The sequence below is a fragment of the Heterodontus francisci genome, chromosome 4 (genome assembly GCF_036365525.1).
Source record: "Heterodontus francisci isolate sHetFra1 chromosome 4, sHetFra1.hap1, whole genome shotgun sequence".
Lineage (NCBI taxonomy): Eukaryota > Metazoa > Chordata > Chondrichthyes > Heterodontiformes > Heterodontidae > Heterodontus > Heterodontus francisci.
Window position 1 is genome coordinate 158043167 of NC_090374.1, and position 25989 is coordinate 158069155.

A 25989-nucleotide genomic window follows, 5' to 3' on the forward strand; every position below is an offset into this window, starting at 1 on the left:
ATGATCTGCCTGTCTTTGGGCCTATACACCTAGCATCACACTGGCATTGAAATTCATATATCACATTACTCATTTGTGTGATAGGCAGGACGTCTTTTTGGCTTGACGGCAGCAACCTGTTAGTGGCGAATACCACATTTGTTGGTACTGCAGTAGCAGTATCAGCATGAAACAGCTGGCTTTACCTGTTGCTCAAATTTTTTGGATATGTTACCCCTCCAGGGTAATTTGAGGTCGACTGCTTGAGTTGTGTCCCTATCATAACCTCTGCATCACCACCTTGTTCTTTCACAATAAACCCTGTCACCAGGTTTCTTGGAGGCACCCAAGGTCACGTCGTTGGCACCAGCTGGACCTCATCGTCACAAGGCGAGCCTCTTTGAACAGCGTTCAAATCACACGCAGCTTCCACAGTGCGGACTGCGACACTGACCACTCCCTGGTGTGCAGCAAGGTTAGACTCAAACCAAAGAAGCTGCATCATTCCAAGCAAAAGGGCCACCCGCACATCAACACGAGCAGAATGTCTTATCCACAGCTGTTACAAAAATTTCTAAATTCACTTGAAAAAGCCCTTCAAAACACTCCCACAGGGGATGCAGAGACCAAGTGGGTCCACATCAGAGACGCCATCTATGAGTCAGCTATGACCACCTATGGCAAACACGTGAAGCGGAATGCAGACTGTTTTCAATCTCACTTTGAAGAGCTGGAACCTGTCATAGCCGCTAAGCGCATTGCACTGCTGAACTACAAGAAAGCCCCCAGCGAGTTAACATCCGTAGCACTTAAAGCAGCCAGAAGCGCTGCACAAAGAACAGCCAGGCGCTGCGCAAATGACTACTGGCAACACCTATGCAGTCATATTCAGCTGGCCTCAGACACCGGAAACATCAGAGGAATGTATGATGGCATTAAGAGAGCTTTTGGGCCAACCATCAAGAAGATCGCCCCCCTCAAGTCTAAATTAGGGGACACAATCACTGACCAATGCAAGCAAATGGACCGCTGGGTTGAGCACTACCTAGAACTGTACTCCAGGGAAAATGTTGTCACTGAGACCGCCCTCCATGCAGACCAGCCTCTGCCAGTCATGGATGAGCTGGACGAACAGCCAACAAAATTGGAACTCAGTAATGCCATTGATTCTCTAGCCAGTGGAAAAGCCCCTGAGAAAGACGGCATTACCCCTGAAATAATTAAGAGTGCTAAGCCTGCTATACACTCAGCACTCTACGAACTGCTATGCCTGTGCTGGGACGAGGGAGCAGTCCCACAGGACATGCGCGATGCCAAAATCATCACCCTCGATAAAAACAAAGGTGAGCGCAGTGACTGCAACAACTACCGTGGAATCTCCCTGCTCAGCATAATGGGGAAGGTCTTCGCTCGAGTCGCTTTAAACAGGCTCTAGAAGCTGGCCGAGCGTGTCTACCCTGAGGCACAGTGTGGCTTTCGATCAGAGAGATCGACCATTGACATGCTGTTCTCCCTTCGTCAGCTAAAGGAGAAATGCCGCGAACAACAGTTGCCCCTCTACGTTGCTTTCATTGATCTCACCAAAGCCTTTGACCTCGTCAGCAGATGTGGTCTCTTCAGACTACTAGAAAAGATCGGATGTCCATCAAAGCTACTAAGTATCATCACCTCATTCCATGAAAATATGAAAGGCACAATTCAGCATAGCGGCGCCTCATCAGACCCCTTACCTATCCTGAGTGACGTTTAACAGGGCTGTCTTCTCGCACCTACACTGTTTGGGATTTTCTTCTCCCTGCTGCTCTCACATGTGTTCAAGTCTTCAGAAGAAGGAATTTTCCTCCACACAAGATCAGGTGGCGGGTTGTTCAACCTTGCTCGTCTAAGAGTGAAAGTACGGAAAGTCCTCATCAGGGAACTTCTCTTTGCTGACGATGTTGCATTAACATCTCACACTGAAGAGTGTCTGCAGAATCTCATCGACAGGTTTGCGGCTGCCTGCAACGAATTTGGCCTAACCATCAGCCTCAAGAAAACGAACATCATGGGACAGGACGTCAGAAATGCTCTATCCATCAATATCAGCGACCACGCTCTGGAACTGGTTCAAGAGTTCACCTACCTAGGCTCAACTATCACCAGTAACCTGTCTCTCGATGCAGAAATCAACAAGCGCATGGGAAAGGCTTCCACTGCTATGTCCAGACTGGCCAAGAGAGTGTGGGAAAATGGCGCACTGACACGGAACACAAAAGTCGCGTGTATCAAGCCTGTGTCCTCAGTACCTTGCTCTATGGCAACGAGGCCTGGACAACGTATGTTAGTTAAGAGCGGCGTCTCAATTCATTCCATCTTCGCTGCCTCCGGAGAATCCTTGGCATCAGGTGGCAGGACCGTATCTCCAACACAGAAGTCCTCGAGGCAGCCAACATCCCCAGCTTATACACACTACTGAGTCAGCGGCGCTTGAGATCACTTGGCCATGTGAGCCGCATGGAAGATGACAGGATCCCCAAGGACACATTGTACAGCGAGCTCGCCACTGGTATCAGACCCACCGGCCGTCCATGTTTCCGCTTTAGAGACGTCTGCAAACGCGACATGAAGTCCTGTGACATTGATCACAAGTCGTGGGAGTCAGTTGCCACCGATCGCCAGAGCTGGCGGGCAGCCATAAAGGCGGGGCTAAAGTGTGGTGAGTCAAAGAGACTTAGCAGTTGGCAGGAAAAAAGACAGAAGCGCAAGGGGAGAGCCAACTGCGAAACAGCCCCGACAACCAATTTTATCTGCGGCACCCGTGGAAGAGTCTGTCACTCTAGTATTGGCCTTTATAGCCACTCCAGGCGCTGTTCCACAAACCACTGACCACCTGCAGGCGCTTACCAATTGTCTCCCGAGACAAGGAGGCCAAAGAAGAAGACTGGGCACTTTTCAGGGCCAAAAAATCTTTCACACAATTAGGCACGAAAGCAGCTGTACGTAAGGGAATTTTTGCCGGTCATTCTAGGAAGGCTGGGAAACCCGTGCAAACACAGTTAAAATGCAAAACCCATGTTAGTATTGTTATGAACGCTGGACTTTATGGTATGATTGTGTTTTAAAAACTCTGATCTTTAATGCAGTGGCCTCACACCAAATCTGCCCGGAAACAAACCAGGGATTTTGGTTACCATGCAACAAGGAATCCCTATCAAAGACCCTTTTGAAAGCAGAGTACGAGCTTGTAACACCTGCTGGACAATGGGTTTCGCTCTTCCAGACTCTCAGATCGTAAACAGGGAGCCAAAGGCTCAAACTGCAAATATGAGCTGCAATTACGATCAACTGGAAACAAAGAGAGGCTTGGGGATGGCCAGACTTACAGATTCTGAATATTAAAAAAGGAAAATGACTATTGACTTTTGATTCTGGATAAATTCAATAGGCTTTCAGAAGTCTGGACGCTGCAAGGAAGACCAGAAGACGCACAGATCAGCAGTGGCAGCTGCAGAAGAGAGAGAGAAAGCATCTCCTGTCAGGACATTCATAAAGTGAAAGGTTGTTAAGACTTGAACACATTTCGAAAGCTGAGATTTGCGGAGGAAATAAAGACCAACGGGGTCTCCAGAGATCGCCTTATTCACAGAAGTCCAGGTCAAAAGTTCTTGGAAAAAGTGAGTGGCTTGAGAAGGACTGGGAGATCCAACCCACTGTAACTGGGAGGAGTTTGGGACTTTTTAACTGCAAAAAAACCATGTCAATGAGGACAGTGTGTAATGTATAAATGTGATGTGGGGTTTTCAAGTTAGTAAGTTAAAGGAAAGTGCCTTTGTGTGTAATTTAGTGTGTTAGCTACTTACAAAGTACTGTTTCATTAATGTTGATTTTTAGTTTAGTTGTTATAGTAAAAGACTTAAAATGTGAAATATTGTCATTTACTTCTTTAAATTGGTCTGGGGAGTTCATATCTCATGTTTTAATGTTAAGGTCTCACTGAGGTCGTAACAGTATCGCTCTTAATCAGCTATTAATATACGGAAATTAACAACCCGCCTACCCCAAGTGGGTTGCTTGCAGGCAGCCTAAGACACAGATTTAAATGCAGAAGTTGAGAGTTGGAGCCAGTTTCCTGAAGCGCTGTCAATTTCAGTGCTTTTAACCCCCAACTCGCTCTCAAAACCACACACTAGTAAAAATTCTCCCGAATGTCTCCATTTGGAGTTATGTGAGTTAATATTTTGGTTTAAACTCGTCTCGTAATAAAACCCTCAAATAGCTACCTTGTAAGTGAGAAGGTTAGTACTACTAATGTTTTTTTTAGTTACTGTAATTTATTAATAAGTACTAATTAATTGGAATATTGCTGTTTGGACAGAGAGTAAGGCTGTGAGTTGTGTGAGAGGGATTTCACTGACAAGGGGAAGGAGGTGCTCTTTGGTCTCTTTCTTTTCTTTTCTGCCTTCACGGTACAGCTGAAGAAGCTGATTGGCAAATAATTGTTAAGTTATCCTACTTATTACATTAGCAATAATTAGTCTGTAAAGCTAAGGTATGGCAGGGCAGCTCGGCCAAGTGCAGTGTGCCTCCTGTGGTATGTGGGAAGCCGTGGACGCACCATGTGTCCTTGACAAACTCATTTGCAGGAAATGTCACCGGCTGCAGAAGCTTGAGCTCCGGGTTTCAGAACTTGAGCAGCGGCTGGAGTCACTGTGGTGCATCTGCAAAGCAGAGAACTAGGTGGATAGCATGTTTAGAGACGTGGTCACCCAGGAGCTTAAGAGCACAGGCAGAGAGGGACAGGGTGGCTGCCAGACAAACAAGAAGGTCAAGGCAGGTAGTGCAGGAGTCCCCGGAGAGCATCCCACTTTCTAACCAGTATTCAGTTCTGAGTACCAACGGGAGAGAGGGTTCCTCCGGAGAGTGCAGTGAGAGTCATGCCCATGGGTGGCTCAGCTGTGCAGGGAGAGAGGAGAAAGGACAAGAGAGCAATAGTGAGTGGAGATTCTATAGTTAGGGGAACAGACAGGCGTTTCTGTGGTCACAGACATGATTCCAGGATGGTATGTTGCCTCCCTGCTGCAAGGGTCATGGAAATCACCGAGTGACTAAAGAGCATTCTGGAGGGCGAAGGTGCACAGCCACATGTTGTGGTCTACATTGGTACCAACAATATAGGAAGAAAGAGGGATAAGGTCCTGCAGGCTGAGTTTAGGGAGTTATGAATGAGATTAGCAAGCAGGACCTCAAAGGTAGTAATCTCTGGATTACTCCCAAGGCCACATGCTAGTGAGTATAGAAATAGGAAAATACACCAGATGAATGCATGGCTGGAAAGATGGTGCAGGAGGGAGGACTTCAGATTTCTGGGGCATTGGGACCGGTTCTGGGGAAAGTGGGACCTGGACAAGCCCGACGGTCTACAACTGAACAGGACTGGGACAAATATCCTTGCAGGAAGGTTTGCTAGTGCTGTTGGGGTTGGTTTAAACTAGTTTGGCAGAGGGATGGAAACCTGAGCACAGTCTTAGATGGGACAATTTCAGGGCAGGGTACTGGAGGCAGAAAATAAGCAAGTGACTCTGAAAGACAGAAGAAGCAAAGGTTAAAAAGTGTACTGCACAGGAATGTAGCAGTGTGAAAGGGTATTTATTTAAATTCAAGGAGTATAGTAAAGAAAGTTGAAGAGCTGAGGGCAAGGATAGACACATGGCAACACAATATCGTTGCTATAATGAAAACTTGGTATAAAGAGGGTGTCATGGTCATGTAGTTTTTTAATGGGAATATGCGGTTTGCCTTTAAGGCTTGCAAGGGATCAGTATTGCTTTAAGAACCAGCAAGCCTTAGAAGTTATAGAAAGGTGCATTTTTGCTGCCGTAGAAACAGCCATTTGGAGACTGCGATTCACAGGGTGCATTCTCGTTACCATAGATATAGCCACTGGGAGTGAGCCTGATGCGATACATTTGTTACAATTCAGTTTTGAAATGGCTTATGGGTTGAAGACAGTTTGTTCTAACACCCAGAAGACACAGACAGCTGTGATGAGCACACCTGAAAAAGAGCTCTCAACCATTTAAACTGAAGGAAGAGGATTTTAGTCTGTTTAATTATTATCTCTCAAAATTCTAAAAAAAAAGTCAAGCCAAAACAGAGATCTCTGGTAATTTAAATTGAAGAAAGGGAAGTTAGACTGTGACAATATTTTACCCCTCAAAAACTCTAAAGTCAGATTGATTCTGTTGAAAGTGTTTGCAAGTTGTTAATTGTTGAAATTCGCTGGAGAAGGAACGCAACATTCTGTGAGGACTTCGAGCAACATCCTGCGAGGACTTCGAGCAACATTGGACTGTAAATTTGCAAGGACTCTAAATTTTTCTATTTTAAATGTTGTTGATACCTTCATAGTGTTTAAGAATTTAGTTCTTCTAATTAAAGAGTTAATTTATTGATTTAAAGACACCTGGTTTGGTTTGCCTCATTCGGGGGTTAATTGCTGGTACAATTTGGTTGGCTCTTTCTTTAATTTGGGAAGTTTTTTTAAATGATATGTTAGGCAACCTGTGGAGTGACAGGATTGAATTATCAGTGCGTCTCTGCCACCACATATTTTGATTGGGGGCTTTGACAGGAGCAGTCGGTCGTAACAAGGGGTAAGAATGGCAACTCAACATCCCTGGATATAGAGTTTTCAGGGGGGATAGAGAGGGAGATAAAAAAGGAGGGGGTGTAGCATTATTAGTTAAGGAATCAATAACAGCTGTGAGGAGGGATGATCTGCTAAATGAATCATCAAATGAGGTCATATGGGTGGAGCTCAGAAATTAAAAAGGGGCAGCCACACTACTCGGTGTACTACAGACCCCCAAATAGTGAGAGGGAGATAGGAGAACAAATATGTAGGCAAATTTCTGAGTGCAAAAACTGTAGGGCAATAATAGTTGGGGATTTCAACTACCCCAATATCAACTGGGATCAAACAGTGTGAAGGGCACAGAGGGGACAAAATTCTTGAACTGCATTCAAGAGAAATTTTTTAGCCAGCACGTAACAAGCCCAATGACAGAGGGAGCAATTCTAGATTTAGTCTTCAGTAATGAAGCTGGGCAAGTGGATGAAGTAACAGTGGGTGACCATTTTGGAGATAGTACCCATAATACAGTTAGTTTTAGCATAATCATGGAAAAGGACAAAGATAAAACAGAAGTAAAGGTTCTAAATTGGGGGAAGGCAAATTTTACAAAACTGAGAGGTGACCTGGCGAAAATGGACTGGATACAGCTACTTGAAGGAAAATCAGTGGCAAACCAGTGGGAGGCATTCAAAAGCGAGATACTTCAGGCACAGTGTAGGCATGTCCCCACAAAGATAAAGGGTGATACTACCAAATCTAGTGCCGCCTGGTTATCTAGAAACTTACAGGGTAAGTTAAAACAGAAAAAGAAAGCTTATGACAATCACAAAAATCTTAATACTTTAGAAATCCTAGAGCAGTATAGAAAGTTCAGGGGTGAAGTAAAAAAGAAAATTAGAAAAGCAAAGCGAGGACATGAAAAATTATTTGCAGGTAAAATCAAGGAATACCCAAAGATGTTTTATCAGTACATTAAGAGCAAGAGGATAACTAAGGAAAGGGTAGGGCCTATCAGAGATGTACAAGGGAACTTATGAGTGGTTGCAGAAGATGTGGGCAGGGTTCTTAATGCTTTAGGAGAGGGTTGATGCAGACATTGTAGTTCAAGAGGAGGAGTGTGAACAAAGAACAAAGAACAGTACAGCACAGGAACAGGCCATTCGGCCCTCCAAGCTTGCGCCGATCTTGATGCCTGCCTAAACTAACACCTTCTGCACTTCCGGGGCCCATATCCCTCTATTCCCTTCCTATTCATGTATTTGTCAAGATGTCTCTTAAACGTCGCTATCGTATCTGCTTCCACCACCTCCCCTGGCAGCAAGTTCCAGGCACTCACCACCCTCTGTGTAAAAGATGTGCCTCGCACATCCCCTCTAAACTTTGCCCCTCACACCTTAAACCTATGTCCCCCAGTAACTGACTCTTCCACCCTGGGAAAATGCTTCTGACTATCCACTCTGTCCATGCCGCTCATAACTTTGTAAACCTCTATCATGTCGCCCCTCCACCTCCATCGTTCCAGTGAAAACAATCTGAGTTTTTCCAACCTCTCCTCATAGCTAATGCCCTCCAGACCAGGCAACATCCTGGTAAACCTCCTCTGTACCCTCTCCAAAGCCTCCACGTCCTTCTGGTAGTGTGGCGACCAGAATTGCACGCAATATTCTAAGTGTGGCCTAACTAAGGTACTGTGCAGCTGCAACATGACTTGCCAATTTTTATACTCTATGCCCCAACCGATGAAGGCAAGCATGCCGTATGCCTTCTTGACTACCTTATCCACCTGCGTTGCCACTTTCAGTGACCTGTGGACCTGTACGCCCAGATCTCTCTGCCTGTCAATACTCCTAAGGGTTCTGCCATTTACTGTATACCTCCCACCTGCATTAGACCTTCCAAAATGCATTACCTCACATTTGTCCGGATTAAACTCCATCTGCCATTTCTCCGCCCAAGTCTCCAAATGATCTATATCCTGCTGTAACCTCTGACAATCCTCATCATTATCCGCAACTCTACCAACCTTTGTGTCGTCCGCAAACTTACTAATCAGACCAGCTCCATTTTCCTCCAAATCATTTATATATGCTAAAAACAGCAAACGTCCCAGCACTGATCCCTGCGGAACACCACTAGTCACATCCCTCCATATATTAGATATGATAAGCATAATGAGAGAGGAAGTACTAGAGGGTCTGGCGTCCTTGAAAGTGGATAAATTGCCAGGGCCAGATGGATTGCATCCCAGGTTGTTAAAGGAAGCCAGGGAGGAAATAGCGGATGCGTTGAGGATCATCTTCAAATCCACACTCGATACAGGCAAGGTACTGGACTATTGGAGGTCTGCAAACATTGTACCATTGTTTAAAAAGGGTGCGAGGGATAGGCCAAATAATCATAGGCCAGTCAGTCTCACCTCGGTGGTGGGTAAATTGTTAGAATCTTTTCTGAGGTACAGGATAAACTGCCACTTAGAAAGGTAGGTATTAATCAGGGATAGTCAGCATGGATTTGTTCGGGAAAGGTCATGTCTTCCTAGCTTAATTGAGTTTTTTGAGGAAGTAACAAGAAGGATTGATGAGGGTAGTGTGGTGAATGTGGTCTACATGGATTTTAGTAAGGCATTTGACAAGGTCCCACATGGCAGACTGGTCAGTAAAATGAATGCCCATGGGATACAGGGGAATGTGGCAGGTTGGGTCCAGAATTGGCTCAGGGACAGGAAACAAAGGGTAGTAGTCGACGGAGGTTTCTGCGAATGGAAAGGTGTTTCCAGTGACGTTCCACAGGGCTCATTGTTGGGTGCCTTGCTGTTTGTGGTATATATTAATGATTTGGACTTAAATGTGGAAGGCATGCTTGGGAAATTTGCTGATGACATAAAAATCGGCCGTGTAGTTGATAGTGAAGAGGATAGCCGTAGACTCCAGAATGATATCAATGGTTTGGTTGAGTAGGTGGAAAAGTGGCAAATGGAATTCAATCCAGAAAAGTGTGAGGTAATGCATTTGGGGAGGGCAAATAAAGCGAGGGAATACACAATAAACGGGAAGATATTGAGAGGGGTAGAAGAAGTGAGAGACCTTGGAGTGCATGTCCACAGGTCCCTAAAGGTGGCAGGACAGGTAGATAGAGTGGTGAAGAAAGCAAATGGAATGCTTTCCTTTATTGGCTGAGGTATGGAATTCAAAAGCAGGGATGTAATACTGGAACTGTATAAAATGCTGGTTAGGCCACAGTTGGAGTATTGCGTACAGTTCTGGTCACCAGAAAAATTACTCTGGAGAGAGTACAGAGGAGATTTACAAGAATGTTGCCAGGGCTTGAAGGTTGCAGCTATGAGGAAAGATTGGATCGGCTAGGGTTGTTTTCCTTAGAACAGAGGAGGCTGAGGGGTGACTTAATTGAGGTGTACAAAATTATGAGGAGCCTTGATAGAGTAGACATGAAGGACCTGTTTCCCCTAGTGGAGAGGTCAATTATCAGGGGCACAGATTTAAGGTGATTGATAGAAGGATTAGGGGGGACATGAGGAAAAACTTTTTCACCCAGAGGGTGGTGGGTGTCTGGAATTCACTGCCAGCAATGGTGGTGGAGGCAGAAACACTCAATTCTTTTAAAAGGTACCTGGACATGCACCTGAAATGCTGTGACCTGAAGGGCTACGAACCAGATGCTGGAAGGTGGGATTAGATTGGGCAGCTAGTGCTTTTTTTTGGCCGTCATGGACACGACCAGCTGAATGGCCTCCTTCTGTGCCGTAATTTTTCTATGATTTGTTAGAAATACTGGCCGGAATTTTACGCCCCCCAAAAGAGCGGGCTAGTGGCGGGGTGGTGGCGTAAAATGGAGTGGGAGGCTCGGTGGGGGTGGGGGGGACCCGCTCCCGCCTCCGCCACCATTTGACACGGGGTGGTGGTGGCAGGAAATGGCCCACCTGCCCCAGGCCAACCAATTAATGACCACTTAGGGGCCTCCGCCCACCACCACAGGAATTTTACAGTTTGCAGGCGGGCACCCGAGGCCTCAGAAAAGCCGCCTGATAAAAGTAGGCGGCCTTCTGAAGGCCTGGGAAGGGGGCCCTTCTGATCGGGCACCCTGTGCCTATTGGAGGGCTGTTTCCGATGCCCCAACCACCCCCAATGCTCAGCATGTTCCCCCCCCCCACCCCACCCCACAATCAACCCCCCCCCCACCCCACCTTGCCTCGCCGGGCCCCAACCAATCACCCCCAGTGTGGCCCCAAAAACCTACCTGTTCTCCGGTGCTCCTTGACATCTTCATTCTTCAGCTGGGTTCCAGTCTCAGCAATGGCCACCGCTCCCAGTGGCCTTGCTTGGACTAAGAGCTGCCGGCCCGCTGAGGGCCCAGGGGGTCCCAATCACAGGGGAACGTTGGTTACATGGTGGACCTGGGGTCCTGATTGCAGGGGAAGGGTCGGATGGTGGTCGAGCAGGATCAGACAGTGGTCAGGTGGGGCCAGCAGACAGATCACATGATGGGTTATTTGTTTACTGGGTAGCTTACTGGGCCTGGTGGAAGCACTCCTGTTCTTCCTGACCCATAAGCAATGACGTAAGGGCAGTTACCAGATGGATTCGGCTCCTCTTGCCTCCTGTAAGCTGCCAAATTTTCCAAAGCATGAGAAACGTGGCTGCCTGTGGTTAAAAATGGAATGACTGTTAAAATGAAGGCATGCAGCCTCAGTACAATATCTTAATGAGCAACTCGCTTCCTGAAAGCTGATTTGGCTTACGCCCCTCGCCTGCTTTCACTAAAACCACAAGTGTATGGGTTCAATGTGTGTTCACTTCCTGTTCCAGACTTTACTTGCAATTTAACCTCTGACGTTGGAGTTAAGATTCATCCCCATGATTCTGTTGTGCTTCCTTGTAACGTGTTTCTCTTACCTTGGATCATTGATCACCGTGTTGAGAGCATCAACTAAATCCTGCGTATTCAATGTGGCAAATTCAAGGACCATGGCAGCTCCCTTTGCCTTCATGTGAGCCATGTTATCAGGTTGATCAGCAAACAGAGGAATGCCAATCAAGGGCACCCCATGATAAATAGCTTCATATATCCCATTTGTACCACCATGAGTGATGAATACTTTTGTCTTAGGATGCCCTGCAATTATATTTGTAGAAAGTAAAAATTATCATTATAATTAAACTGCCAGCGAGACTGTTGTCACATGATTGGATATTCAAAATTATAATATAATAGATAATATATACACATCCCAGTTCAAGTCTCACTCCAGCGATTTCAGCACAGAATCACGGAGTGCTGCACTCTGGAGGTGCCATCTTTCAGATAAGATGTTAAACTAAAGTCCCTTCTGCCTTCTCAGGTGCATAAAAGATCTCATTGCACTAGCAGAAGCTTGGTCAAAGAAGTAGGTTTTAAGGAATGCCTTAAAGGACGAGAGAGGTGGAGAGCAGGAGATGTTTAGGGAGGGAATTCTGACAGTTAGGGCCTGAAGGTACAGCTGACAATTTATGGGTGAAGTAAGTGGTGGATATACAAGAGATCAGAGTTGGAAGAAAATATAGTTCATGGAGGGTTGTAGGGCTGGAGGAGGTTACAGAGGTTGTGGGTATGGGGGTAGTAGGGTGAGGGCATGTGGGATTTAAACACAAGAAAGATAATTTCAAAATCAAGGCTTTGGTGGACTTGAAATCAATGCAGATAATACACAAAGGACATCATAAATGCTCCATTAAATAGAGTACCTGGATGGGGCACAAAGATGTCTTTTGGGTTGCAGTTCTGTAATTATGTGTGCCTAATAACATAACATAACTCTGCACATGAAACTGGGCCAGTTTATCGCACATTTTCACAACATAAATCAAGTAGTAATTTTTTGCTTATCACCCAGAATTCCCTGTTGTGACCTATTAAACAAAAACCATCAGCACTGCTTATTGGATTTGCTCATTTATCAACTTTTCACTTGTAACTCAATGACATCTTGGTGGTCAATGATGAATTTCAACATTCACTTTTTTTTTTTGACCACAATTGTTGACAACGCGATCGGTAGGTGGCGCTGTTTTGGCACATGCGCAAATACAGCATGTGCCATGAAAACGTCACAGCCTGCGACTGTTGCAGCTGCCAGGACTAAAGATGGCGCTGCTCAAAAAATCACAGAGATGAAACCTAACAAACACGTGGCAGAATACAATGGCCGGAGTGAGAGAGTGGAGCGGGCCGGGGAGATCAGCGCGGGGGCCGGGGACAGCAGCGCGGGAGCCGGGGACAGCAGCGCGGGGGCTGGGGACAGCAGCGCGGGGAGACCAGCGGTAGCGGTGCCGGGGAGGGGGGGGAGAAAGAGGAAGAGGGAGGGGGGGGAGAAAGAGGGAGGGGAGGAGAAAGAGGGAGAGAAGGAGGGGAGGAGAAAGAGGGAGAGAAAGAGGGAGGGGAGAGGGGGAGAAAGAGGGAGGGGAGAGGGGGAGAAAGAGGGAGGGGAGAGGGGGAGAAAGAGGGAGGGGAGAGGGGGAGAAAGAGGGAGGGGAGAGGGGGAGAAAGAGGGAGGGGAAAGGAAGGGGGGAGGGGGAGAAAGAGGGAGGGGAGAGGGGGAGAAAGAGGGAGAGGTAAGGAAGGGGGGAGGGGGAGAAAGAGGGAGAGGGAGGGGGGGAGAGAGAGGGAGGGGGGGGAGAGAGAGGGAGGGGGGGAGAGAGAGGGAGGGGGGGAGAGAGAGGGAGGGGGGGAGAAAGAGGGAGAGAAAGGGGGAGGGGGAGAAAGAGGGAGAGAAAGGGGGAGGGGGTGAAAGAGGGAGGGGGAGAGCTGGGGGGAGAGGGAGGAAGGGGAGAGAGTGGGGGGGGGGGGGGGGTAGCAGCGGAACGGAAGAGGATTGCCTTTTTCTGTGCATGCGCCATAAACGCAACAGCAAAAGACTTACTGGCCAGTCCCTGGACCCGGTGACACCAAGGTCTTCGCACGCTCGCTCCCCGCGGCTCTCTACGGCCTCTCGCTTCCGGCCCTCTCCATTCAGCCGTTCCCTCCAGCTGCGGATGCCCAATCCAGTTGCTTTCTCCCCTACCCAGTTGCTTTCTCTACTTCTCCTCAGTACTTCAGGCATTGCAACTGTTTGGTCCCTGCATTTTGCGTGCTCCCTCTCCCCACCCCTCCCCCTCTTCATCCACCCCTCCCTCTACCCCCCCACCATAGTTGAATATCTGAAGTGCAGTTGCAAAGTCGGGGAAATAGCATGCAGAACAAAACCTTAACAATTCTGGGTTTAATTATTGAAAAGTTTTATTAAGTTCATTAAGTATCCGAGGAACTGCTGTGCATGGATACATGAGTGTTGTATGTTCCTTTCCACATCGTGATGAGCTCCGCAGCATGATCCAGTTGCCTTCGTTGCTTGAATGCTGACCTTAAGTCTCAAGGATTGTTTTCTCGACGGCATGTTTTACATGAAAAGAAATAAAGCAAATCAGAGTCAGAGCTTGCCTCCCTCCATCCACTGAAATTACTGTTGTGCACACCTTTTTAAGTTCTGCAGTGAAGGCACCAATTGATAACGTCGCCAATGAAGCACTTATTACCCACCTCAGATGCAGGAATCAGCACATCCTTGCGTCCTCTCCCGCACTGCCTCCTTTGCTTGAATGCTGTCCTTAAGTGTCAAGGATTGTTTTCTCAAGGGCACGTTTTACATGAAAGAAAATAAGGAAAGAACATCAGTGTCAGAGCTTCCCTCCCTCCAATGAAATTACTGTTGAGAATGCTTTGTGTTCTGCGGTAAAGGCATGTACTGATAACACCGCCAATGAATCACTTAGTACCCACCTCAGCTGTAGGAGTCAGGATGATGATACTGCCCCTATCTCGTGATGGTTCAATGCTGCTCTCAGGGAAAACATGAATGATGTGAGGGTGCTGGAAAAGAAGCACATTTCTTTTGGGCTATGAACATAAAGCTGGCCATTTAGCCCAGCAGTTCCCTGCCAGTGGTTATGTTACTCGTGCGTCTTTCCATCCATTCCCATTTAATCCTGCCTACTACTATCACCAGTTGTGTTCACAGCAAGAGCATTCACATTTCTGCTACCACTGGACACGGCATGCTTGTTTCTTTTAGTGCTCAGTCTCTTCTTGCTGAATGTTCCCCAAGTGCTTGACCCCTTTGGACGCCCTCTCTGCTTGACAGGCAGCAACTGGCAATTGCGGAGTCTCACAAGGCTCTGCATGGTTGTTTCAACGTCGGATGGGGTAACAGGTGGCTGTGTGTCCATGAGTACTGCCCTGATGGGTGTAGGAGCAGGTAACTGTGTGCCCATGAGCACTGCCCTGATGGGTGTAGGAGCAGGTAACTGTGTGTCCATGTGCACTGCCCTGATGGGTGTAGGAGCAGGTGACTGTGTGCCCATGAGCACTGCCCTGATGGGTGTAGGAGCAGGTGACTGTGTAACTGAGCAGCAAGGAGAGGGTACCGCAGGTAGGGGAAGTGGAGATTTGAACAGGTAGGCATATGTATGGTCCATCAGATCATTAGGCCAGGGGGTGAGACGCTCAGGATCCAGGGTTTGCGACACGTGACTGATGTCCAGCGTGCGGCCACCTCCATCCGAAGGTGCTTCCGGGCAATTGTTGGGCATAGTAAATGGCTCCATCTCATCAGCCAGTCCTTGCTGCCAGCGGAGTCTGTTGCCGCAGCCAGTCCAGTCTCCTCATGAATGCTGCTGTTCCACTCTGCAGAACGGCCTGTTGTAGCTGGTACAATTGATCTGAAAGCAAGCGGTATTTTTCATTGTGGCTGAGGGGCCTTGGCTGTTCCTCTGTAATCACAATGGCAGCAGCCATGCCTGTCGTCGTTGGTGTCTGAGATGCACGCCAGCGACAATTGGGGGCGAGCCTGTCCAAAGGCAGACCCAGATGCCTCTGCACAACAACAGCATGTTTGCAGGGCAACAAAGTCTGAATGGAGAAGATGCAGCTGCAGGTAGCCTGGCCATCATGTATCTGCAGTGTGTACTGTTTGGCGCCAGAAATCACAGTCACTGTGCCTTCATCCTGCTACATGCGGTGGCCCAGACAATGGAAATGTTTTCAGAGCAACTCACAACAGGGACTGGAGAACATGCGGTGGCCCAGACAATGGAAATATTTTCAGAGCAACTCACAACAGGGACTGGAGAACATGCAGTGGCCCAGACAATGGAAATGTTTTCAGAGCAACTTACAAAGGCAGAGCAACTTACCTTGGAACAATCTCCTGTGTCAAATAAAAATGAAGCAAGTCTCCAAAACGAATAAATAATTCAGATAAAATGCCCGACGAAACCTCCCCTCCTTCCACTTTCAAAAAGTCGCGCCGAAGCTTTGACGCATGCGCAGAAGCCAAACAGGCGCGTCGGCGAGGAAGACGAAATAACGCGATGACGTCATCTGCGCATGCGCACAACCTGACCGGCAGGCCGGACCGCAGCGCATGCGCAGTGATGAGAAGACTGTGTGCGCATGCGCGTACCGTGTCGTCTGCGCATGCGCAAAGCGGTCCTGACAAGCCGGACCACAGCGCATGCGCAGGGGGCATGAGACCGTCTGCGCATGTGCGCACCGCGGCACATCCTGATGACGTTGTCCGATGAAGTAGCGTTGTCATGAATTACTTTGTTTTTTTTTACATTTTCCCCCCACCCCCTTCTTCTGAAAATGGTTTCAAGGTACAGAGCAAAATGATACTCTGGACACAAGACAGCATCATCATACAGTCTCAGCCTCCTGTAGCACCTTTGTGTACTCCATTTCCTCTTTCAGTCCAGCATTAGTGTCCTATTATAAAGTTGTGGGAAACCAGGGAATGTATCCACCAACAAGGGATGAGCATGGGCAGTAAACCTTTCTATGCTATCACTTCCACTAAAATCAAATGGGCAAACCCAGCAGCAGAAAATAAAATTTCAGCTCTTATATGACAGCAGGTTTTTCCTTCAATTTACACAGAATGAAAAGTAACATCTCACTCAAATTAATGACTTTTGTAACAGGAGGCAAGGCTAGCGTAATGTTTCAGTTGTGATGACAATATTTTGATCACCAAAGGGTAGTTTTCAAAGAAAGAAAGAAATGACTTGATTTATGTAACGCCTTTCATGTTATCAGGACATCCCAAAGAACTTTACAGCCAATGGCTTTTGAAGTGCAGTCACTGTTGTAATGTAGGGAAACATGGCAGCTAATTTGTGTACAGTAAGGTCCCACAAACAGCAATGTGATAAATGACCAGATAATGTGTTAATGATGCTTGAATGATAACTGTTGACTGGGATATCCTTCTCTTCTTTGAATAGTGCCATGGAATCTTTTATTTCACCTGAGAGAGCAGATGGAGCCTTAGTTTAGAATTTCATATGAAAGAAGGCACCTGTAGTACTGAATTAAAATGTTAACCCAGATTACATGCTCAAACCTCTGGAGTAGGGATTAAATCCATGACCTTTTCACTCAGAGATAAAAGTCCTAGCACTGAGTCAAAGTTTGACATCTGAAATGAATTGTTATCCAGAATTAAAAACCATTGTAAACATCTACATCTTCAAACACACACACACTCACACACTATTATTTGGGCTTTCTGAAGCTTTTCTGCCAAGGTTATGGCAGATTAGCTGCAGAACCCCATGGAAACTTATCCCATAAAGACGAGCAGCCATGGAGATTTTTGCAGTTTCGCACTTGGTTAACAGCAGGTTGCACAGGTCCTGCTCTTCAGAAACCCATTGATAATAACTCTGTAAAAGCACCCCAAGGTATACTCAGTAAAATTTGATACCTGAGCAATTTTAGCAATCACTATTCTGAAAAATTAACAGAATAACAGTTGTATTCCTTATCTTGTCACATTTTCATTAAAAAATGCTACAGGATGCCCATTCCCATTTATGAGCCACACAGACCATGAAGGTCCAAGGTTTGGCCCCAGTCTGTGCTGAATTGTGCTTGATCTCAGCCTTGGTCGCAGTACGACACTACAATACATCTTAGCATCCATAGAGCAGGCAGAGAATCAGCCAGGAATTTCACTTGTGATCACTGTCCAGTGACCTCATCCTACAAGTACATCTGTGGAGACTTTGGATGAGAAATGATCAGGCTCAGCTGTGATGCCGCCTACAGCTAACGAGCCTGCCAACATTCACTATCTAGGTTCACAGGCAGAATGGCCATGTAGGTAAGCAATCACATAGCAATTAGCCTACATGAAACCCTATCCCAGCAAGGAATCAAAACCTTCATTCTAAATTTCCGGCAAAGGAGGAAAGAATATTGGTGAGGAAACAAAAAGAACTCTGCCTCTTACCAAGCAGGTCATTTTGAGGCAGCCACTTATACAGCTTTGTGTTCGGTGCCAGCGCCTTTGGTTGTTCACCAGCATAGCTCCAAAGAACCTGAAAGATACCAACATTGAGAATAAATAGACAAGCTCAACAAAACATGGTGCTCAGTCTTCAGTAATTTGAGGCTGAAAATACACAGCTGTTCCGAAGGTCTCCCACTGTAATTTTGATGAAAGTCTGTCAAAAAGGCCGCAAGGTAACATGTCTTTGTGGGAATGGAGCAACTACCGCCACTACAAGGCCATCAGTTTAAGGGCAGCTTGACCAGGGACAGGAATTCCACAAATTGGAGACCCATGCCTTAACCCTCAGTCAGGAGCCAGCATGGGGTTGGGCAAAGGTACATCAAATTTTACCAGCTGTATCTCAATGATAGGGCCGATGTAGGGTCTTCCTGGTGTTCAGGCTGGGATTGGGGCCTGGAGCCAGAGATGAGAGGTGGAAATTTATTTTAAACAAACAACCCCCTCTTTGAGGCAACCCAGAAGCCACCTCCAGGGTTAGCAGACATTTGATAGATTTTCAAGCTGCCTCAGTGTGTGAGGGGAAGGAACATAGGAACAAGTAGGCCATTCATCCCCTCATTCAATTAGATTATGGCTGATCTGCACCTCACCTCCATTCACTTGTCTTTGCTCCATGTCCCTTGAAACCCTATTTAATAAAAATCTATCGATCTCCATTTTTAAACCTCTAATTCACCCAACATCCACAGCCTTTTGGGAGACAGAGTTCCAGATTTCTACTATCCTCTGTCTGAAAAAGCGATTTCACTTCAGAATGGTGTAAGGTAAACCCACCCCACCTGCCAAGACTGAGGCACACATGATTTTGACATATGAACATTAAAACTTAAAATTGCAAGCCCCTGACTAGAAAGACATTTGCATAGTAACTAGCAGAGTTGGAACAAGGGACAAAGGACCATGCCCTGGCCCATTCAATCAACAATGGACTTTTTGATTACCAGACATTGAAGGTGGGGGAGCTAGCATTCCAGGTTGACTGCTAAGATAGCAGAATCCACAAACACAGAAGAAGTGGTCAGACCAGTTTTAGTCACATGACTGTTGAGATTTGAACTTCCAACAACAGATTTGAACTCAGAATGCCGTGTACTCCTGGAACTGAAGCATAACCCTCTTCTGTCTGCCTGTTCCCATCTCCTTTCCACGGAACTGAATCTTGTGAAAACACGTGAACCTCAAAGAGAGAAAAGTCTCCTACGTGAACAAGGTTTAAGCAGAATACTGGGCCCCAACGAAATGCAAGAATTACCTACAAAAGGACTATACCATGAGCTCAAAGCATAGTAACAAGATATTGCCTCAAACTACTCCACTTTATCTTTTCTTCTCTTTTCTATCCCTATCTGTATGTGTATATCGTGTGTGTATGCTAGCGCGGGTGCATTGTATATCTGCAGATGTTGGACATATTAAAGTTTAAGTCTAAGTTTTAATAAATCTCACTTTTCTCCTTTAAACCTGAGAAAACCTGGTGTGTCGGTTTATTTGCTTTATAATTGGAAAGCTGTGAACAAGGATTCAAAAAAGGGCAGCTCAAAACACAGTGTGTTTAAAAATAAAACCTTGTTACAATAAGACCAGGTAAAGACAGCAAAAGACCCGTCGACACATTTCTCACCTGGTTGTAACAGAAATTTGGGTGCTAGCATTTTGGGTGCTAGCATCTGGAATTTTACCCACAGACAAATGAGTGAAATTGCAAGTGGGAACCCAGCAAGATTTTAATACAGGTTTTCTTGTGGTAGTGTATGATTGAATATTAACATGTCTGCAACTGAAGCAAGTAGCTCTCCAAGCCAGGCTAAAGTAACTTGGGATAAATAAAAGCACTGTCTATGGAGGAGCTGAGAAAAATGGCTGAGCATTATGTGGCAAGGCTAGGAAGTCTGAACTCCTAAGGTTTGTGGCCCACCATTTTTCCCTTAAATTTGAAGAAGCAGTAACAGACTTACAAACAGAATACGACAGGCTACTGTTAGTGAAGATACAATTGGAACAGAGGAAACCTGAATTAGAAGAAATAAAGAGACAGAGAGGCAGGAGAGGGAGAAAGGGAGAGAGAGAGAGAGAGAGAGAAAGAGTATTCCGCAAAGAATACGAAGAAAGAGAGTTGAAGCGGCTTGAGTTAACTAGGGGGCGACAGAGTAACCCCAGTGATAGCATGGCCAATATGGAGTAACATAATTCAGGGCTGGTACAAGATTGCTAAAACTTGCTCAATTAAATCCAAAATTCAATGAGGAAGATTTGAAAGTGTTTTTCATGTCCTTTGAGAAACTAGCAAGGCAGTTAAAATGGCCAGCTCAGACTTGGTATCTTTTACTGCAAAGCAAACTAACCAGAAAAGCCCATGAGGTTTATTCCTTGTTGCCAGATGAGAGTTCATCAAATTAGGAACTGACCAAAAATGCTATCCTCGGGGCATATGAATTAGTACCCAAAGCCTAGCACCAAAATTTAGAACCCTCAAAAAGCAAGCCAATCAAACTTATCTGGAGTTTGAAGGAAGTAGGCAGCTGGCTTTTGACCAGTGGCTGAGGACTTTAAAAATACAGCTCAGCTATGAGACTCTCAGAGAAGTAATTCTGTTAGAGGAATTTAAAAACTCTCTCCCATTCTCAATAAAGATCTATGTAGCGAGTCCAGCAAGCCCTGCAAGCGACCATTCTGGCTGATGAGTTTGTTTTACTTTATCAAAGTGATTCCTGACAACGCAGCGGCCCGCTGACATCATCAGAGTGCGCCAAGTTGTGCACATGCGCAGCTACATTTTGCCAGGACTAAGTGGTGCATGTGCGGGCTGACGTCACCGTGCAGCACCAATGACATTGCGTATCTGCACCTGGTCCATCTTCGCGCCTGCGCGATAGAGTGTCATCGTGTATCCAGCCCCCCACTCGGCTGGAGCAAGAAGCTGAATGGGAGACTTTGAGGCTGGAGGTCTCCCCCTTTGCTCCAGGCCTCGATTCTTCCTCCCCTCGATCCAGATCTCGCTGCTCCCCCCACTCCTCTGGCCGATTGTTCCCCGTTCCACGCTTCGCGCCACCCCACTCTCTAGCCACTCGCTCACCGCTTTCCCGCCACCCCCCCTCCCCCGTCCAGCTGCTAGCTCTATGCCACACCGCTTCCCTCCTCTCGGGCACTCGCTCCTACATCATCCCGTCACCCCTTGCTTCTTTGGGCAGCGTGTTGAGACCGATCAAACATGGTAGCGAATGACCGAGAGGAGGGGAGTGGCGCGACATGAAGATAGTGGCTGGGGCAGAGTCGGGGGGGAAGCAGGGAGCGAGCAACCGGAGAGTGGGGTGCCGAGGAGAGGGGAACAATTGGGCAGGGGAGTCAGGGGAGCAGCGAGGTCTGGAGCGAGCGGCCGGTGTGGGGGTGGGGGGGAAGCAGCCAGTTGGGAGGGGGAGAAAGTGAGTTGTCGAGGGGTGGGGGGGCAGGGCGAGAGCGCCCATTGGGGCGGGAGCGAGAGGCTGGGTTCGGGTGAACTCAGTCCTGGTCAGTCATATAAACGAATCACAATAACCAATTGGCAGCAGATTTTATACTCAGCCCGATTTTCCTTTCAATCCATCAGAGTGTCAATTCACTGTCTTCCAATGGAAATGCAATCATAAAATTCCTTTTGTATTTAATAGGATTACTGGAATATTAAATGGATCTGAAGATTACAGTTAGTATCCTATAACTACATAGCACATTACTGGGCTTCCATCCAACTTAATGTAAGGTTAGTTTGCTAGAACGATCTAACCATAAGCATTTTCTGTGATAAATTGAGCAGCGCCATCTTTAATCTTGGCAGCTGCCTGAAAATCGCAGACACTGACGTTCCAGTTGAAGAGCCTGCATTTGCACATGTGCAAGTATTGCGCCACCTAGTGATTGCGTTGTCAGCAAACGCGGCCTTAATTTATAAGTTGCTTTCCCAGAGGAGAACCTTTCCTGATCATCCCCACAAATCCGAAAAGGACAAAGAGTGGGAAGGTGATATCCGCCCAAGCAGTCCTGGAAGAGAAAGGAAAGCAGGAGACACAGGGGGCCCTTCTTCGGCCAAAAAGGAAGGTGCTGTGTGCAAGAGTGGGACCTGGAGACCTGTGTACTTCCATTGTAATAAAGCAGGGCATTTAAAAACTGACTGTTGGAAACTAAAGGGAAAACCGGTAGGGTTAATCAGGGCACAACTGCTCAGCGAAGACGAGGGCCTGATGCAAAACACAGAAGAAGCTTTGGCTTTAACTGCACTAAGAGTGCAACCTAGAAAGCTTACTATGGCCAGTGCAGGAAAAGTTAATAGGATTCCTGAAGGCTATCAGGGTTTTGTATTTGAAGGGAAAGTAACCCCATATCCCTCGAGTGGGGCAAGCAAGCCCATAGTAATTCGCAGGGATACAGGGGCAACTAGATCCTTTTTACTGGGAAAAGGCCTGACCTTTACCCCAGAGAGTGCAGTGAATACCAAAATGGTGGTGAATGGTATTGGAGGGCAGTGTATGCCTGTACCTGGAGTGCGACCTAGTTTCGGGATCGGTGACTAGGAATTGTCCCTAGTTAGCCTGTGGACAGGGTTGACCTGCTCCTAGGTAATGATGTGGCAGGGGTGAAGGTGGTAGCCCCCCCAGTAGTTAAAGAAAGACCACAGGAAGTCAGGAAGACAGGGCAGTGGCAAGAGACGGTCCCCTGTAAAGTCCCTGAATGTGTAGTGGATCAGACCATGATCAAACCAGCTCCCCCAGAGGAGACTGCATTGGCGCTGCAGGCAAATGACCACGAGGTCTGCCTGTCCAAGACTTTCTTTGGATAATTAGGAGTCCCAGGGAATGAATTAAATGGATTTTCCCTAGGTGAGGCTCAGTGAGCCGACCCAGCACAGGCTGCCCAGTCTGAAATTAAAGCAGAGGGTGTCCCTGATTGCTACTATTTAAAAAATGAGGTACTGATGAGGAAATGGAGTTCTCCTCACTGACCTGAGGGCAAGGAGTGGACAGTAGTTCACCAGTTAATGATGCCACAGAGGTACCGGGAGAAATATTAAGAAGGGCCCACGAGACTACAGTGGTTGTATATGCCGGTATATGAAAGACCAAAGCCCGCATAAGACAGCAGTTTGACTGGCCAAAACGCCACAAAGATGTGGTGGAGTAATGCCGAAGTTGCCACATGTGCCAGGTTGAGGGGAAACCCGAACCTATAGTGAAACCGGCACCCCTAAGTCCTATACTGGTGTTAGGAGGACCCTCCAGGAGAGGGCTGGTGAACTGTAAGGGACCCCCACCGAGAACAAAAGGGGACAGGCAAGCACATGGCTGGCAAAAGTTTACAAGGAGAAGGGGGAAAAAAGTGACCAAGAGGGCAGGTTAAAGAAAATCTGGGCAGAATCCCGGATGAAAACCCCCTACTGTCTGGTCAACCAACCCAGAAAAATGTGAAAAGTTAGACTCCACATCCTCCTAGGTAAATGTAGACTCTAGAAGCAGCCCACCAGAGTTGCTAACAGCATTTAGAGGAATCTGCAGAGACAAAAAGAGACCTCTAGCAGGCACGGAAACCGTGAGGGTGATACCTCACCTGGCTGAAGTGCCACAGGAGTGTGCAGCCATGTCTGCACAAATACCTACAGGTAGGAGTGCCCCAGAAAACAAAGGGGAGAGTAACAAAGGGGAGAGTAACAAAGACTCCTCTCCCACAGTCTGAGGAAAAGGGAACCACCCATTCCCTGAAGTCAAAAGTCTTTGTAAAGCAGCCCTGGCACACAAAACAGACCATTTTTAATAAGCTTTAAGATTGGTGAATGAATGGAAATGAATGAGAGAAATTCACTTTTTTTCTGTACCTTATATTTCTCTCAAACTCTGAAATGAAATGCGCCATTTTTCTTCAAATCGCATTTCATTCCCCTGGGTGTGGAGGTGTAAGGTAAACCCCCCACCTGCCAAGACTGAGGCACACATGATTTTGCCACATGAACATTAAAACTTAAAATTGCAAGCCCCTGACTGGAAAGACATTAGCACAGTAACTAGCAGAGTTGGAACAAGGGACAAAGGACCATGCCCTGGCCCATTCAATCAATAATGGACTTTTTGATTACCAGACGTTGAAGGTGGGGGAGCTAGCATTCCAGGTTGACTGCTAAGATAGCAGAATCCACAAACACAGAGGAAGTGGTCAGACCAGTTTTAATCACATGACTAGCTGGCTGTTGAGATTTGAACTTCCAACAACAGATTTGAACTCAGAATGCCGTGTGCTCCTGGAACTGAAGCAGAACCCTCTCCTGTCTGCCTGTTCCCATCTTCTTCCCACGGAACTGAATCTTGTGAAAACACATGAACTTCAAAGAAAGAAAAGTCTCCTACGTGAACAAGGTTTAAGTAGAGTACTGGGCCCCAACGAAATGCAAGAATTACCTTCAAAAGGACTATATACTGTGAGCTCCAAGCACAGTAACAAGATATTGCCTCAAACTATTCCACTTTATCTTTTCTTCTCTTTTCTATCCCTATCTGCATGTGTATATCGTGTGTGTATGCTAGCGCGGGTGTGTTGTACATCCGTGGACATCAAGCGTATTAGAGTTTAAGTCTAAGTTTTAATAAATTTCACTTTTCGCTTTTAAACCTGTGAAAACATTTCTTACCTGGTCGTAACAATGGCCTGGGTCTAATTTTAAGATTATGATCTCTTGTTCGTGATTCCCCACTAAGGGATAAGTTTCTCTTTACTTACCTTATTGAATCCTTTTAACATTTTAAACATCTCACTTACATCATATCTCCAAACTAAATACAAGGGAATACTCAATGCAAGCGTATGCAACTTGCCTTCACAATTTAACCCTCTTGGTCCCAGTATCATTCCTCTCCAAGGCCAATATATCCTTCCTGAGCAACTGAACTGGGGAGCGCAGATGCACCCAAAATCCACCAAATCCCAGCTGCTCAGGGCCTCAAGAGGGACAGCAGCGAAGATTGCAGGCAGGGTGATCTGAACATGTACAACAGTATTAGAAAATTATATTATGTAATTTAGGCTCCTGCTGGGTCTAATATTGAAATGAGCTCCCAGCCCCATGACCTCTCTCAGTAGTAGAGCAAGAGCGTCAAAAATCGTGAGAACACCATCACAATCTTGACTTGGATACAGACCTTCAACAACAACCTGCATTTATATGGCAACTTTAACATAGTAAAACATCCCTAGGCCCTTCAAAGGACTGTAATAATACAAATATTAAGACCACATCAAGGAAGGAAATACTAGGATGAGTGACGAAAAGCTTGCTCAAATGGATAAGTTTTAAGGTGTGTCTTAAAGAAGGAGAGAGAGTTGGAGAGCTGGAAAGGTTTCAGGAGGAACTTCCAGAGCTTAGGGCCTGGACGGTTAAAAGCACATCCAGCAAGGATGATGTGAAGGAAGGGAGGGATAGACAAGAGGCAAAATTGGAAGATCACAGAGTTCTCTGAGGGTTGTAGGGCTGGAAGAGGTTCCAGAGATAGGGAGGAGTAAGCCCATGGAGGGATTTGTACCCAAGGATGAGAATTCTAAAAAGCATGGTGTGGAAATGATAATCTCCATTCTATCACAATCACTGGGTGAAAATCACCACCTTATAATATTAAGGCAGCAACATCACCTTCTCATGAGTTACCATGATTTTTTGTGCTCAAATCCAAGAGTAGGATTTGAATTACCCAGAACCTTCTGACCCAGAAGTGAGTGTACTCCTAACTGAGCCATAGCTAATATTGCTGATATTAAATGGTTACTTTTAGGCTAAACTGAGCTCTAAAGAGTGAAGTATATCGGTTACTACACCAGTGACCAGGAAGAAATTGTTGTGAGAATTGTGAAGTGGTGATTACTCCAGAATTTTCATCCCCTAACACTGCCTAATCCTTTTAATCGCTAGTTCTCTTGAAGAATATTAGCACAGTCTGAACACCTCAAACTTTTATTCTGACCAGACAATCCTGAGGTCAATGGTCAGGCAAAAGGCCTTGTT

General features: G+C 46.5%; 1 protein-coding gene across 6 annotated transcripts in view; it reads right to left on the reverse strand.

Moving 5' to 3' along the window:
- The window catches only part of ugt2a5 (UDP glucuronosyltransferase 2 family, polypeptide A5), a 131999-nt gene that overhangs the window by 25890 nt on the left and 80120 nt on the right, over nt 1-25989 (reverse strand). For 5 of the 6 annotated variants that reach the window (XM_068030455.1, XM_068030458.1, XM_068030457.1 and 2 more), the window contains 2 exons: nt 17916-18003; nt 11503-11722 (listed from right to left, as the gene is read on the reverse strand). In XM_068030455.1, the coding sequence (XP_067886556.1) occupies nt 11503-11722; nt 17916-18003 (308 nt within the window). Of the gene's footprint in view, nt 1-10846; nt 11251-11502; nt 11723-17915; nt 18004-25989 lie in introns of all 6 variants that reach the window. The other variant, XR_010974936.1, reaches the window with a different exon arrangement.